At 43.5% G+C, this 16,255-nt stretch overlaps 1 protein-coding gene across 1 annotated transcript in view; it reads left to right on the forward strand.

The window, feature by feature from the left end:
* The window catches only part of LOC115471651 (medium-chain specific acyl-CoA dehydrogenase, mitochondrial-like), a 78,054-nt gene that overhangs the window by 21,153 nt on the left and 40,646 nt on the right, over positions 1–16,255 (forward strand). Inside the window, exons 5-6 of the mRNA XM_030205400.1 lie at positions 10,925–11,025; positions 13,749–13,829. Coding sequence (XP_030061260.1) covers positions 10,925–11,025; positions 13,749–13,829 — 182 coding nt within the window. The remainder of the gene's footprint in view (positions 1–10,924; positions 11,026–13,748; positions 13,830–16,255) is intronic.

Raw genomic sequence — 16,255 nt, forward strand, 5'->3', positions numbered from 1 at the left:
GAGGAGATCTTTTTGTCTGAAAGTGAGGAGGTTTCTTTTATAACCCACCTTTTTCCTAAAGAGGAATTACCATCCTTAATTGCACAGGGTTTTTTTCTAATCTTAAGATTTCAATGAAGTGCCCTCCCCTCCCTTCCTTTTCTCAGGTAGGGCTCTGTTAGTCATTTAAAACTTTTCATTTGCTTCAGGTAGTGGATGACATCATTCTGCTTAGGTTACCAGAAGATTGGCCAAAGTCCTCTCTGGCTAGAGGGTTCTCTGACAGAGGATGTTTTACAGAGGCTAGGGTAGAGTAAGGTTCCAATCAGAGGGCAAAATTTAGTAGACCAAAGATTGAGGGCAGCATATATCCTTTGATGACAAAAAGATCAAAGTGTTTAAATCCATGCACGCTCAAGTGACTAGTGTAATACAAAAGTAAAATAAAAAAAAAAACACTTCTGCTTCCTGCTGACTATTTCAGAACAGTTGCTAATTGGTTAGCATGTGTTAATTCCATTAGCATGCACTAAATACTAAGAAGCCCATTTTATATCTTTGGGCCAATATTCCCATTAAGTTCTGCAAGAGTCTTCCAACCTTATTCCTGTCGGGGGGGGGGGGGGGAATACTTCAATATCATGTTTTCAGTGCTTTATTGATTATGTCGCAATTCATGTTGCAAAGTGTTACATGTTATTCAGATTGCAGCAGTGAGGTTAGCAACTGGGTTATCACGATATGAGCACATTACTCCATCTTCCATTGAATTACACTGGCTTCAATTCAGATTTTAAGTTCAACTTTGACCCTAACCACAGAAAGCCTGTATATCAAGTCCCATCCCCTCCTCCCCCCTCCCTTTCCTTGTCATTGACTGAGGTACTGAATTTTGCAGCCCCTCTGGGCATTGAGATCAAATGGGACAAGACAGCTTTCATTTCCATCTTTGGCAAGGTTATACTTTGCCAAAACAAGGGAAGCAGTATTCTCTATTGCAGGTGCTCTGTTGTGGAGCAAATTGCCAGCAAGTCTGTATATAGTCAGAGATATTTCTAGGTTTAAGAAAAATAGTTAAAAATATACTTGTTCTCTACTTCTGTCTGAGGACATAAACTAGTTGATATTACAGGATGAACGGATGATATTATGGGGTCAATATTCAAAGTGATTTAACTGGGCAGGAGAGGCTCATGCCTGGTGAAATTGCTTTTGTGGGGCCATCCGGTGATATTCACTGGCATTTAACCGGTTAGTGCCACAGAATATTAGCACTAACCATTAACGCTGTAGCCAGAGATTTTGTGGACAATCCAGGGTTGAAGTTAACACTTAAGTGATTAAATGAAACCGGACAAAGATAGGACTGAGTTTATGTAGTTTGATTTGTCCAGTTAACTTTGAGGCATATTTTCAAAGCACTTTGGGAGGCTAAGTTCCATAGGTTTCTATGGAACTTTGGGAGGCTAAGTGCTTTGAAAATAAGCCTCTTAGGAGGTTACATGCTGAATATCATACTTAACTGCATAAGGGATAGCCGGCCACACAACTAGGGGGATCTTAGGAGAGGGATGCAAAATAAAACCAAAAATATTATAATACTTCTGTATTGCTCCATGGTGCGACCTCACCTTGAGTATTGTGTTCAATTCTGGTCACTGTATCTCAAAAAGAATGTAGCGGAATGAGAAGAGCGACCAAAATGATTGAGGGGATGGAACTCCTCTCATATGAGGAAAGGGTAAAGAGGCTCTTCAGCTTGGGAAAAGAGACTGCTGAGGGGGGATATGATTGAGGTATACAAAATCCTTAGTGGTGTGGAGCAGGTGGAGGTGAATCGATTTTTCACTCATTCAAAAAGTACAAAGACAACGGGACACTCAATGAAATTGCATGGAAATACTTTTAAAAGAAATGGGAGGAAATATTTTTTCACTCAAGGAATAGTTAAGCTCTGGAACTCGTTGCTGGAGGATGTGGTAATGGGGGTTAGCGTACCTGGGTGTAAAATAGGTTTGGACAAGTCCCTGGAAGTAAAGTCCATAGTTTGTTATTAAATGGACATCGAGGAAGCCACTGCTTGCCCTGGGATTGGTAGCATGGAATGGTACTACTAATTGGGTTTCTGCCACCTGGATTGGCCACTGCAGAAGCAAGATACTGGGCTAGATGGACCATTGGTCTGACCAGTATTGCCATTCTTATCCTATATATAATTCTCGACCTCCAACGTTCGGTGCTCTCTGCCTGGGACCGTGGCTCCGTGGTCTAATTCCGCAGTAGATCATGACGTCATCCGCATCACACAGCCTCTTCTAATCGCTTCTGTTTCTGCTGTTCGTGTGGTCCCGACTTGAGGGCCACACGAACAGCTACACAGAAGATAAGAGAGAGGCTGTGTGAAGCGGCGTCCCTAAAGTGCAGGAGTAAAAACCGTGCAGGAGGTGGGAGGGAGGTACTGAAATGACAGGTGAGGGAAGGGGGGGTCATGAATGACACGGGGGGGGGGGGAGAAGGGGTCCTTCTTTCGCTTCTGTTTCAGCTGTTCATGTGGTCCCACCCTTGAGGGCGGGACTACAGGAACAGCTGAAACAGAAGCGAAAGAAGAGGCTGTGTGAAGCTTGCAGGAGGTAAAAACATGCAGGAGGTGGGTCCTGAAATGACAGGGGAGGGAAGGGGGGGTCTGAATGACACGGTGGGGAAGGGGTCCTTCTTTTGCTTCTGTTTTGGCTATTTGTTTGTGTGGTCCCGCCCTTGAGGGCAGGACCACAGGAGCAGCTGAAACAGAAGCGAAAGAAGAGGCTGTGTGAAGCATGTGGGAGGTAAAAACGTGCAGGAGGGGGGGAGGGGGGTCATGACCGACACAGGGGGGGAAGGGGGTCATAAAACTACAGAGGGGGGTCCTGAAACGACACGGGGGAGGGGATTCCTGGAAATCAACTGGAAGGGAGGGGGGTCCTGGATCAGGGGGTAGGGGGATGGGAAGAAGGGGGGAGGGGAAGAAGGGGAGGAGGAGGGGGAGGGGGTTCCTGGAACTCGGAGAGGGGGGAGAGGCGGAGTGGGAAGGGGAGAGGGGGGATGGGAAGAGTGGCAGGGGGGGTCCTGGAACACACATGTTGAAGAAGTGGGAGGGTTTCAGGAACTCAGACGGGGTGGAAGAGGGGGAGGGGAAGGGGGTTCAGCAAACTCTCGGTCTTGCTGTATCTCACATATGCACTCGCACACACTGTCATTCTGACACACACACACTCTCTCACAGACACAATCGCACCCAATCTCACTCTCTCTCTGATATACACACCACTCGCACAGTCACTCTCTCTCTCTCAACAGTCACTCTCACACACACACCTCTCTCAAACATACACACTACGAGGAAAACTTTGCTAGCGCCCGTTTCCTTAAAACTGAACGGGCCTTTTTTACTAATGTTCTTATGTTTATGTTCTTAAAGCTTAGCACGCACTAATTCCATTAGTATGGTAAGAAGCCCATTTTATATCTTTGGACCAATATTTCCTGTAAGTTGTGTGAGAATCTTCTAGCCTTATTCCTGCCGGGTGGGGGGGGGGGGGGGGGGAATGATGCTTCAATATCATGTTTTCAATCACTAGGGACAGGCAGGTCTTCTGAGGTCCTGCAGAACGTGCCTGCCCTTCGCTATTAAAAATGTGATATTGAAAACAGCACTGCCATTGGCAGGAATGGAGATGGAGGACTCCTACACAGCTTAGAGGGAACATAGCATGCACTAAATGCTAAGAAGCCAATAGCAAACAGAATTAGTGCACGCTAAGCTTTAGTAAAAGGGGCCCTAGTTCAGCCCTCTAATGCCTTGACTCTCAAAAGTAGGATTAGAACTATCACTGTTGTATCAATTCTCGCATCACCCACCTTCATCAACCAGCTATCTCAAGTAGACTCTCAGTTCTCATGTTGTACAACCCTAACTGACTTTCCAGTTGATCTGAGTCACTCCTTTGCAGTGTCCACAGTATTAAAGAGTTGAGTCAAGTCCTGATAAAATACTTTGTTTTGCAGGATAAAGTAGCACAAATTTCTTTTTGCACTCATACAGCTAAGAGTACCTCAGCGAAAATCCCCTCTGCAATGGTGACACCTTAGCTGAGTAGTCTGAAAGCATAAGATTTGCTGCTTGTTCCAACTGACACCCTGCTCATACGGCCTGTAGTATCTCAGTTTTGTGGGTGATGTTTTAATTTAAATATCAGAAACTAAGCAAAAAAGCTCTAAGTAGCTCTATAGGGTGACCACACTAATGTCCATGTACTCAATAATTTTGAATAAAGAGGCCTCAATAGCCCAGGGTACCAACTCAGTGGACACACCTGATAAGGCTTTTATCACGGGCCAACAATTCTCTGAAAAAACCTACAGAGTGAAATACATCAAACAATCTGTAGTAAAAAAACAGAGAAATTGTATTAGAAAAAATGTTTTCAAATATTGGACCAAATTGATAGTATAGTCAACAATATAGAAGCATAAAGATGACAAATGTAAAACGGAAGGGAGAAAAAATGGCAAAACGAGAAAAAACAAATAGCTGTAAATCACTTCGGTAATAGTTGGAGTACTTAGCTTCAAATCCCGGGCAAAACTCAACCGGAGGCGCCTCCACATGCGAAGAGTACAGACTGTCCGTCTTTAAATCACACAGAATTTCTTGCTCTCTTTCTCTCACCACACATGGCCAGTCCTTAGTTTCCCTGCAGAGGCCTGCTCTACGTGCCCTCTCTATCAGAAAGGCCAGTCTGGCTGGACAGCTGAAGACATTGTTGAATCCATGTTTTTGAGGAATCCATGGAGTCCTTCTTAAACCACTGTTTCTGAGATTCCAACTAACCGCAGATTGCTGTGCCTGGTGCAATTTTTTCCAGTTCATCCACTTTTTCTTCCACCTGCACCATAGTGTCTCACATTCTGGCATGTTCTTCCTCCGCTACATGTGCCATGTCTTGATGTGCTCCAATCTCCAGATGGAGGCCTTCCATTCTACTGTGTATTGCCTCCAAATTGTCAAACATCACCTGAAACCTTTTTTTTTTTTTTTTTTTTAATCAAGGACCTGCTCCACTGCTGCAGTGACTTCTGCTCTTATTTCTTACATTCAGGCTAAGTGCACTGCCAGTGAGGACGAGTCTTCTGATTCAGCTATCTTTGCATTCTGGCTACCTCTTTATCCTGTTACAGCAATCTCCAGCACCATTCTGGGAATTTGCAAGTCTATAGTCACTGCCAGCTCTTCAAGGCACACACCAACAACTGCAGTTAAATAGGTGGGATCCAATGCTCATGGGGATTGCAGGAGAGGAACCATGAGCCTAAGAGCAGAACTTCAACTTCTGCTTGTCACAGTGTAACTCCTCCATGTGTGTCTTAATATTGAATCTCACCATCCAATGATTTTTATTTATTTTTTATTACATTTGTACCCCGTGCTTTCCCACTCATGGCAGGCTCAATGTGGCTTACACATTATATACAGGTACTTATTTGTACCTGGGGCAATGGAGGGTTAAGTGACTCGTAACCACTTGTAACCGTTCGCCTCCACCTACCCTCCTCTCTTCCTTCCCGTTCACATTAATTGATTTGATTTGCTTACTTTATTTATTTTTTGTCTATTAGATTGTAAGCTCTTTGAGCAGGGACTGTCTTTCTTCTATGTTTGTGCAGCGCTGCGTACACCTTGTAGCACTATAGAAATGCTAAATAGTAGTAGTAGTAGTAGTACTTGCCCAGAGTCACAAGGAGCTGCCTGTGCCTGCAGTGGGAATCGAACCCGGTTCCCCAGGACCAAAGTCCACCACTCTAACCACTAGGTCACTGAATGCCACATAATCACCCACTAAAACATCAGAAAGACTCTTTCCATTCATATGTATTAGATCCAATATGGCTCTATCCCATGTGGGTCCCATTACCAGCCACTGGAACAGTTCTTTCTGTAGAGAATATAGGTATCTTATGTCGGGGTGACCTTGCAACACGGTTGCCCCAATCAACATCCAAATATTGAAATCACCTATTGATAGTACTTCCTGTTTCATATCTATTTTGTGAATGTCTTCTATAAATCTCTGTTCTCTTCTGCCTATGAAGGAGGGCTGTATAACACAGAGGGGCATAATTGAACAAAAACGTCTATCTCCATGGGCGTTTATCTCCGAGAACGGGTCCGTGAAGGGGCGGACCGAACCGTATTTTCAAAAAAAATAGACGTCCATGTTTTATTCGACAATTTGTGAGCTGGGCATTTTTGTTTTTCAGTGATAATGGAAAATGAAAGCGCCCAGCTCAAAAACGAATAAATCCAAGGCATTTGTTCGTGGGAGGGGCCAGGAGTCGTAGTGCACTGGTCCCCCTCACATGCCAGGACACCAACCGGGCACCCTAGGGGGCACTTTTACAAAAACAAAAAAAAAGGTAAAAGAGCGCCCAAGTGCATAGCACCCTTCCCTTGGGTGTTGAGCCCCCCAAATCCCCCTCAAAACCCACCGTCCACAAGTCTACACCATTACTATAGCCCTAAGGGGTGAAGGGGGGCACCTACATGTGGGTACAGTGGGTTTGGGGGCGGTGTGGAGGGCTTCCATTTACCAGCACAAGTGTAACAGGTGGGGGGGGGGGATGGGCCTGGGTCTACCTGCCTGACATCCACTGCACCCCCTAATAACTGCTCCAGTGACCTGCATACTGCTGCCAGGGAGGTGGGTATGACATTTGAAGGTGAACATAAAAAGTTGTGAAACGGCATATTTTTGTGGTGGGAGGGGGTTTGTGACCACTGGGGGAGTCAGGGGAGGTCATCCCCGATTCCCTCTGGGGGTAATCTGGTCATTTAGGTCACTTTTTGGGGCCTTATTCGTGAAAAAACAGGGTCCAGGAAAAGTGCCCTAAATTCTCGCTACAAACGCATATTTTTCTTCCATTATCGGCGAAAGGCGCCCATCTCTGATCGCCCGATAACCACGCCCCAGTTCCGCCTTCACCACGCCTTCGACACGCCCCCATCAACTTTGTCCGCATCCGCGACAGAGTGCAGTTGAAAACGTCCAAATTCGGCTTTCGATTATACCGCTTTATTCGTTTTTGTGAGATAAACGTCTATCTCCCGATTTGGGTCGCAATATAGGCGTTTTTCTTTTTCAATTATAAGCTGGATAGTGTAAATAGCTTTTTCCATTCCGTCTTTCCAGATTAAGCCACAGTGCCTCTTCCTTATCCCTTAAGTCCTGCAATTCTGTCACTTGAATATTATCTTTAACATAACATGACACTCCTCCTTTTCTTCTTACCTTGGGGGATCCTTTTACAAAGACACGCTGAAAACTGGCTTGCGGTAGTGTAGGCGCAGGTTTTGGGCATGCACAATACATTTTTTAGTGTGCCTGTAAAAAAGGCCTCTTTTTTTTCCAGAAAATGGACATGTGGCAAAATCAAAATTGCTGCGCGTCCATTTTGGGTCTCTGACTTTACCGCCAGCCATAGACCTAGCGGTAAAGAATTTGGGTGGTAAGGACCTACATGCATCAGATGCCACTTGGCACGTGCCTGCTACGTGTACCAGAAAATAAAAATTATTTTTCAGATGCGTGTATCAGACGCGCACCAAAAATGAAATTACCACAAAAGCCACGTGGTAGTTGGGCGGTAAGTCAATTTTGTCACACGTTGGGTGTGCGTAGATGCTTATGCAGCTTAGTAAAAGGGGCCCTTAGTCTTCCTGAATAGATCATAGCCCAGTTTTACTATATCCCAGTTATGGTTCTCCATGAACCACGTCTCCATGACCACCATTAAATCCAAGTCAGCTTCTTCTATCACAACTTCTAGATGCAGAACCTTATTTCCTATACTTACGAGCATTAGTATACACAGCTTTCCACGTTGCCATTTTTTTCCCCATTTATGTAGAAGTATTTTATAGTTTTTCTTATCTGAGAGCTTTGTTCACCCATTCCCAATTATTCTAGTTTAAAGCTCTCTTCAGTAGGTTAGCCAGTCTGCTCTGGAAACATCCCTTCTTTAATAGACACCATTTCTGCTCAAAAGCCCTTGGAAAATCATCCCATGGTCCAGGACACCAAAACAGTCTGACACCATCTGAAGAGTGCAAGTTTCTCTGCTTTGGTCTATACCCTTGACAAGGAGAATCAACAAGAACACCTCCTGCACACGTATCTACTTCACCCTCTTTCCCAGAACCATGAAGTTACTCTTGAGTTACATTCAGTGGGATACCTAGCGGTATCATTTGTGCCAACATGGATGAGCAGCATCAGATGCTAGTACAGTGATGGGCAACCTTTTGAGCTTGGTGTGTCAAAATTCGCCAAAAAACCGAGCATAACTCGGGTGGTGTGTCACTTCGAGAAAAATCACTGCTACTAGGACCACCCCCGGGCCCCCCCTACCCGAGATCGCTGCCCACCTGAGGTCGCCGGGGCCCCCCTCCACCCGCTACCGGGCCCGGAACTAACCTTAAAGCCTCCTTTCACGTCGCAGCAAGCAGCAGCAGGGCAGACCTCTCCTCCTTCCTTCTGTGCTCCACCCTCGCGGATGTTATGTCAGGCGAGGGCGGGACACGGAAGGAAGGAGTGGCCTGCCCTGCTGCTGCTTGCTGTGACGTGAAAGGAGGCTTTAAGGTTAGTTTCCAGGAGCGAGGAGGGAGGGTGGACCACTCTGCGGTGGCGCCACGTGTCATCGAAAATGGCTACGCGTGTCAGTGCTGACACACGTGTCATAGGTTCGCCATCAGGGTGCTAGTAAGTAGACTTGACTCTTGACAATCTCTCCATACGGTCTTGAATCTTGGTACCAGACAAACAGCTGCAGAAAGACAGAAAAGTCCATAGGATGTTCTAATGTGAGCACAACTTGAGAAATTTACCACCAGGTCTGAGGCAGCAAAGAAGGGTCAGTTGCCCTGGTAGTCCAGTGGCACCCCTCCAAAAGAATTAAAATGGATGTTAGCAGTTTTCTGAGCAACATTTATGGAACAATGTCTCCTCTGAAGACTGTTAATGAATTGTAGATTTACCACTGCTATGCTGGAGATTGAAGACAATGAGTGAGGTTTTTCTAGTGGGCCTCAGGCAGGTCTAACACCAGTTCTGGCATATGTACATTACAAAACCTAACATAGCTAATCAATAAACAGAAAATACGATTCATTTCTCTACCTTGTCTGGGCATTTTATTTTTCTAATCATCTTGATCCCAGTCTCTGGTTTCCACCTTCCTCTGTCTTCCTGGCAAAAGAGTCCAGAGGTCTTCTGGTCCATCTGGCATTTCTTCTCTGTCCATGTCCATCAGATACTGAGGAAGCTCAGAGAAATCCTGGCGGGACCTCTTAAGGATTTATTTAATAGATCTTTAGAGATGGAGAGGTTCTATGAGATTAGAGATGAGTGGTCCTTCTTCAGAAAAGTTGGGACAGGGAAGAAGTGGGAAACTACAGACCAGTAAGTCTCATGTCAGTGGTAGGAAAAATGATGGAGCCGCTGCTGAAGGAAAAGATAGTTAATGTTCTAGAATCCAACGGGTTGTAGGATCTGAAACAACATGGTTTACCAAAGGAAATTCATGCCAAACAAATCTAATTTCTTTGACTGGATGACTAAAGAGCTGGATTAAGGACGTGCACTAGATGCAATCTACTTAGATTGCAGCAAAGCCTTTGATATGGTTCTTCACAGAAGATTCTTGAATAAGCTGAGAGGGCTGAACTTAGGACCCAAAGTGGTGAACTTGATTGAAAACTGCTTGAACAACAGGAGACAGAGGCTGGTGGAAAATAGAATTTTCTTGGAGAACAGGACAGTGAGTAGCAGAGTGCCTCAGGGGTCAGTAACATTAACATTAACAATAAATTAAAGAAGACTGGACATTTTCAGGAATAACAAGAGTGTAACCTAACAGAGACAAAATATCCCTAAACTACATATTTTATTCAGCATGATTTAACACAAATTTTTTTAACTAAGTAAGTTTTGATCTGTTTACGAAACAGGTTATAGGAAATTTTGGACATTAAGAGATCTTTAATAGCCTTGTACAAGTGAACCACTTGATATGAAAAAAGAGTGTCTATTAATCTAGTTCTTCTCGTATTTTTTAAGGAAGGAAAAGTAAAAAGTTCTAATATTCTGGTAACTAGTTTTACTTGTAAAAACAAAATGGATCTATAAGTAAAGTGGGGATAGACCACATATAATTTTGTACTCAAGACAAGAAAATTCAAACAGGACCCTGGCTTGCTCAGGGAGCCAATGAAGTTCCACAGGGACTGTCTTTTTGTGTATGGTGTACAGCGCTGCGTATGTCTTGTAGTGCTATAGAAATGGTAAGTAGTAGTAGGATACGCTGTCAAACAGTACTAGGGACGATTCCGTTTAATATATTTGTGAGAGTGCATTTTTTCTAGCAAAAAAGGTGCTGGTACTCAAATGCCAGGCCACCCTTCAGGGGTGGGGTGATCACTGAGGGACCCACTCCACAATAGCCAGGATCCTGCAACCAGTCACAGAATCTATGGCAAGGCAGAATTGGTGTGTAGAGCCTGAGCTCTTTCATTAAAACTTGAAGGAGCAGAGTCAGAGCTTACGAGAACAGGGTAGGGTTGGGGACAGACTTTGTCCCTGTGTCACTCTACTCACTACCCCCTTCCTCAGTTCCTCCACTTATTTCATGAGAGATTCAATCCTCACCTTGTATCACACTTTACCTCTGGACAGAGGCAGAAGCTTTAACAGTTGAAAATGGAGTGAACTTTTCTGTGTATGGATTAATTATTTGTCAAATACTTTGTGTGCTGAATAGAAATGTTTATTATGGAGCTCTGTGTCTATTTTATTTAGCATTGTTAGAGTTAAGCACCGCATGTTTCAGTTACAGTGATCTTTTTCTAATATGGTAGGTGGTCTTGGACTTGGAATTTTTGATGATTGCCTTATTACAGAAGAACTAGCATATGGATGCACAGGGATGCAAACTGCTTTTTTAGCAAATTCTCTTGCCGTAAGTAAATCACGAGCCTCACTAACTTCCATAAACAAGTTAAGACCTCTTTTACCAAACCATGCTAGTGATTCCCGGCACGGCAATGTCGACAAAGCCCATTCACTTTGGATGGGCATCGTCAGAATTGCCACGCTGTAATCGCTAGTGCAGTTTGATAAAAGAGGGCTCCTTTTACTAAGCCATGGTAAAAAGTGGCTTGCAATAGTGTAGGCGCAGGTTTTGGGCGCGCACAGAAATATTTTTCAGCTTACGTACCAAAAATGCTTTTTTAAATTTTTTATCTCAAAAACACATGAGTATCACTCCTTTTATACAGTCTATAGGTGGGCGCAAGACCTCGATCTAACATAAGCCTTCCGAAAAAATTACAGACATCAAAAAACTCCCACACTTAGGGAGAAAAAGATTCTGTGAGCAAAAAACGGAAAACGGAGTATCTTCCGATATCAAAAAGTGATCAAAGTCTATACACCCCTCTATAGAGAGTACTAATGGATGTAAGAAACTATAGTATCCATTACTGGACCCCTCTAGATGAAAACTGGAAGGTATTGAAAGATGAAACACAATTGCAATGTCTACTATTCAGCATACATCAGCAACAAAACATTCAAAAAATCAATAACTTAGCTTAAAGTGCTGATTTGTGACTCTTCCAAAGTCTTTATGTCCTGATTCCCAGGTAGCAATGATGAAAGTGTTTCAAATTGCTAATTCGTTTCCTCCAGTCATACTTTTACGACGGTCATAAAGTTGAATACAATTTGTTCTTGTTCAATTTTTTTTAAAGTGGGTATTAATATAAAATCCTCCACACTCGCAATGTCTTACAAACTTTCCCGACAGCAAGGGACCCCACTGGTTTCTTACATCCATTAGTACTCTCTATAGAGGGGTGTATAGACTTTTATCACTTTTTGATATCGGAAGATACTCCGTTTTCCGTTTTTTGCTCACAGAATCTTTTTCTCCCTAAGTGTGGGAGTTTTTTGATGTCTGTGATTTTTTCGGAAGGCGGTAGGAGCCTATGATGTTGGCCATTTCAGTGGAGTCCTAATGTTAGGTTCCCTGGGCTGTTGAGGCTATTTTATTCATATAAATTTCTTATGTTAGATCGAGGTCTTGCGCCCACCTATAGACTGTATAAAAGGAGTGATACTTAGTGTTTTTGAGATATTGTCAGACTCCTGCTCCTCTCCGGGCTGTCTGCGCTCTAGTTGCACCTCTCCGTGCTGTCTACAATCCAGCCGCACCTCTCCGTGCTGTCTGTACTCCAGCCGCACCACTGTCAGACTCCTGCTCCTCCGGGCTGTCTGCTCTCTAGTTGCACCTCTCCGTGCTGTCTACCATCCAGCCGCACCTCTCCGTGCTGTCTGCAATCCTTGCAAGTTATGCAAACCTCCCTCAGGCTTACACAGTTGTGTTCTCTCCAGCCAGTAGCCCACCCCCTAGTTCAACCCCTACCGGCTACTGGCACGTATCTGTTTCCTGGTGGAGTCCCCCTCCTCATAGACTAGCCGCCTAGGTTCTTTCCAGTCCGGCTATTAAGTCCCCGACCAGGCCTCTGGACCGGGACCTGTTCCTGGCACAGGCCCCTTTCTTTAGAGTCTCTATTCAGAATCAAATGCTTATCACACAGTTCAGCTTTTCTCAAGCCCCACTATAAAGTTCCAAAGTTTCCCCTACGGTATGAATTCCTCTAGGTTTAGCACTGCATACTGGCTACACCTAGAGACCCACCTCCCTCATTTGTCAGCACTAACTCCTGACAACCACCCACTGGGTTAAAGAATTCATACCTTTTGTTATCCAGTACACACAGCCCTCTTTCTCCTCTCCTCATGGCCCTGAGCAAATGCTGAGATATCCATTTCTTCTGTTTCCCCTCCCCCTTCCCCCCTTGCCAATCCATCTGTTCCACCACTCCCTTCTCCCACAGGTGTTCCTCATCCCCTCCCTCTGACTTCATCTCCCAATCAACCTCCTCCCCCTTCCCCCTCTGAGAGGACTTCTCCTCCCACTCCTGCTTCCTGCTCAGCTCGGGCTTCTGGGACTTGTAGTTCTTATAGTCCCACTCTTTCTTCTTTTGATCCCTGGCGGGCACAGATAGCCCTTTCCTCCACCACCCCTCCGGTTTGCCACCCCCTTTCTCACAATATATTATTGCACTCTTGGCAGTTTAAAATATTTTTTAAATTTTTTGCCAAAAATGGATATGCGGCAAAATCAAAATTGCCGCGTGTCCATTTTGGGTGACTGATCTTACTGCCAGCCATAGACCTAGTGGTAAGGAATCTGCGCAGTAAGGACCTATGAGCATCAGATGCCACTTGGCGCGTGTCCACTATGCACGTCCAAAAATAAAAAATATTTTCCAGATGAGAATAGCGGACGTGCGCCAAAAATAAAATTACCACAAGAAGCACACGGTAGTCGGGCGGCAAGTTCATTTTGGCGCTCGTTGGGCACGCATAGAGCCTAACATGGCAGGGTCCTTAATGTAATTTAACCCACAATGTATAACACAAGCCCCATTATTCTAAATGGAGCCTATTTACTAACTATTGTGTATGTGCTTAACTTGAATTAATGCATATTACCCAGTTAACATACATTAATATGCTAACTTACATTAGTAAATGAGGGCCTATGTGGTGGTAATTGTCAGGTTTTGAAAATATAGAGCAACTTTTAGATACCTGCATAATCCTTTTTCTTAGCAAATGCCAGTTATTATTGCTGGAAACAAGCAACAGCAGAAGAAGTACCTGGGAAGAATGACTGAGGAACCACTGATGTGTGTAAGTATTGCTTTTATCAAAGCATTAAGTATTGTGTTATAATATTTTCTGTCTTTAAAGGTAGTAATACTGAAAGCATCTTTTCAAGAAGTAATACAGAAAGCATCTTATTTGTGGAGGTGGGATTTGTCTGGCCAGCACTGTTGAAAATAATAAAAATATATTTAATACCTCCCAACCCAAGGCTTCCTGAAGCATATTCATTTTAACATAAAAACTAGTTGCCAGCAGTCAGACATAAAACCCATCATCACATCACAGAACCCAGGATGAAGCCAAATTTAAATACAAAATCATTTAAAAAATGTAAACAGGGCACTTTGTGTTAGATGTTTTCTGTTTCTGCTTGTTAGAATACTTTCGGTTGCTTTAGTTAATCTGTTCACGGTTCTACCTGAAAAACTACTTTGAAAGCTGTGCAGTGTTAAATAGCTCAACTTTTTTTCAGATTTTTAAAAATAATGCCATGAGTTTTTAGACAGTTCTATTCTATTACGGTTCTTCTATACAGCATATTTCCTAAAGCAGTTTACAATAAGAGTAAATATCTCATATAGATATAAATTATAATTTGTATCTTTAATATGTCTTCAACCCTAATTCTACAAAGTGAACAAATATGTTTTTAAAACCTTACGAAAGAGACTATAGTTAGATATCGTTCTGATAGATAGTGGTAATCTATTCCATACTTTAGGACCCTGAACAGATTTCAATTTCAATTCCTTTGTTGATGGAATGTCAAATTTGTTGCGCTTCTCAACTGTCCTCTTGTACCTAAAGGAGGTATTAATTGCCCTACTATAGCTGCATTCGGACCATAGACAGATTTATATACTTGACAGGCTATCTTAAACTGAATGTGGGATTCTACTTACAGCCAATACAAATTTTCCAATAAAGGACTGGCTTTTATCATTTTCCCTAAACCATATATCAAGCTAGCAGCCATTATTCTGCATCAGTTGAAGATGGTACTTTTTGTTGTTTACTGATATTGTAATATAATAAATTGCAGTAATCAAGTAAAAAAGTAAAAACCGCTTGTGCAATAATTCGAAATCTTGATAAGCTTAGAGATGATCTAATCATGCGAAGTCTATGCAAGTGGTAAAAGAACTACTTGACAAGGGCATAGATCTGGAATTTATAAGTGAGTCTAGGATAATCTATATATATAAAAAGCACCTCCAACGTTCCATTGAAGCCTCAAGCCGGAAACTTGAGGCGCCCGAGATATCTGGTTTGGCCTACAGGCTCCAGTCAGTGTAGCTCTGCCCTCGCGTCAAAACGCGATGACGTTGAGGGCGGGGCGGCCCTGCAGTCACTGTACCTACGCCCTCGCATCAAAATGCGATGAAGCAGAGGGCAGGGCGGCGAACACACAACGCACGGCTTCCACATGTTCTCTGACAGCTGCTGGGAGAGTGTTCCGAACTTCACAAACTCGCAACCACGTCACTGAGGGACGAAGGGAGGAAGAGGAGAGATGTAGAACTCGGAAGGGAGGCACGGAGGGGGTGTCTGGAACTCGGTAGGGAGGGACCGAGGGAGGACGGTGGGGGGGGGGGGGGAGGGGAGGGGATTACCCTGCTAGTGCCCGTTTCATTTTTTCCCGAAACGGCCATTTCTTACTAGTACTTTAATAATACTTTAGATTTAGAAACTAACTTTAAGGATATATCTGGAGAAAAAGTTATTATTTCATTAGAAAATTTTTGATAATCTCCAACCCATACTAACTTAGTCTTTTGAGTATTGAGTTTTAAGAGATTTGCAGATGTCCATTCTTCTATTAGTTTTATATATTGTATCAACAACAAAAAAGTATGACAAGGAAAATATACTCAATGATTGCAAATAACTCCCCAAGTGACTCATGTAATTCCTTGTCTTCCCCAACTCCCTGCTCTGCTATGCAACCAAAGTATCATTTTCCCTTCTAGATAGCCTGATGTGTGGTATGGCACTCATTGACTGGTATGCAGGTAGAAAGCCTCAAGCTAAACCCTTCAAAGAAGAGCCCTTGATCAGTCAGCAGAGGCATTAGTAAAACAGGTAGCAATTATCTTCCACCAGGCATTAATTGCAGACTAAGAGGGTCTTTTACTAAGGCACGCTCACGTTTTTGGCGCGCGCTAAAATTGTAGGCTCGCTAAACATTAGACACGCCAATGCATTCCTATGGGTGTCTCTAATATTTAGCGTGCCCACAATTTTAGCGCACGCTAAAAACATGAGCACGCCTTAGTAAAAGACGCCCTAACTTATTATGGTTATTTTATTACTGTTTTGATTGCAACCTAAGCCACCTTAAAGTGCTATCCTTTTTGTTCCTACCATTTTATCTTACATTTTCATTGTAAACCGCTTAAATATTCTATTTGCAGTATATCAAGGTTGAATTGTTAGATGAAGCTTGGTTT

Source organism: Microcaecilia unicolor, chromosome 6 (genome assembly GCF_901765095.1).
Source record: "Microcaecilia unicolor chromosome 6, aMicUni1.1, whole genome shotgun sequence".
Taxonomy (NCBI): domain Eukaryota; kingdom Metazoa; phylum Chordata; class Amphibia; order Gymnophiona; family Siphonopidae; genus Microcaecilia; species Microcaecilia unicolor.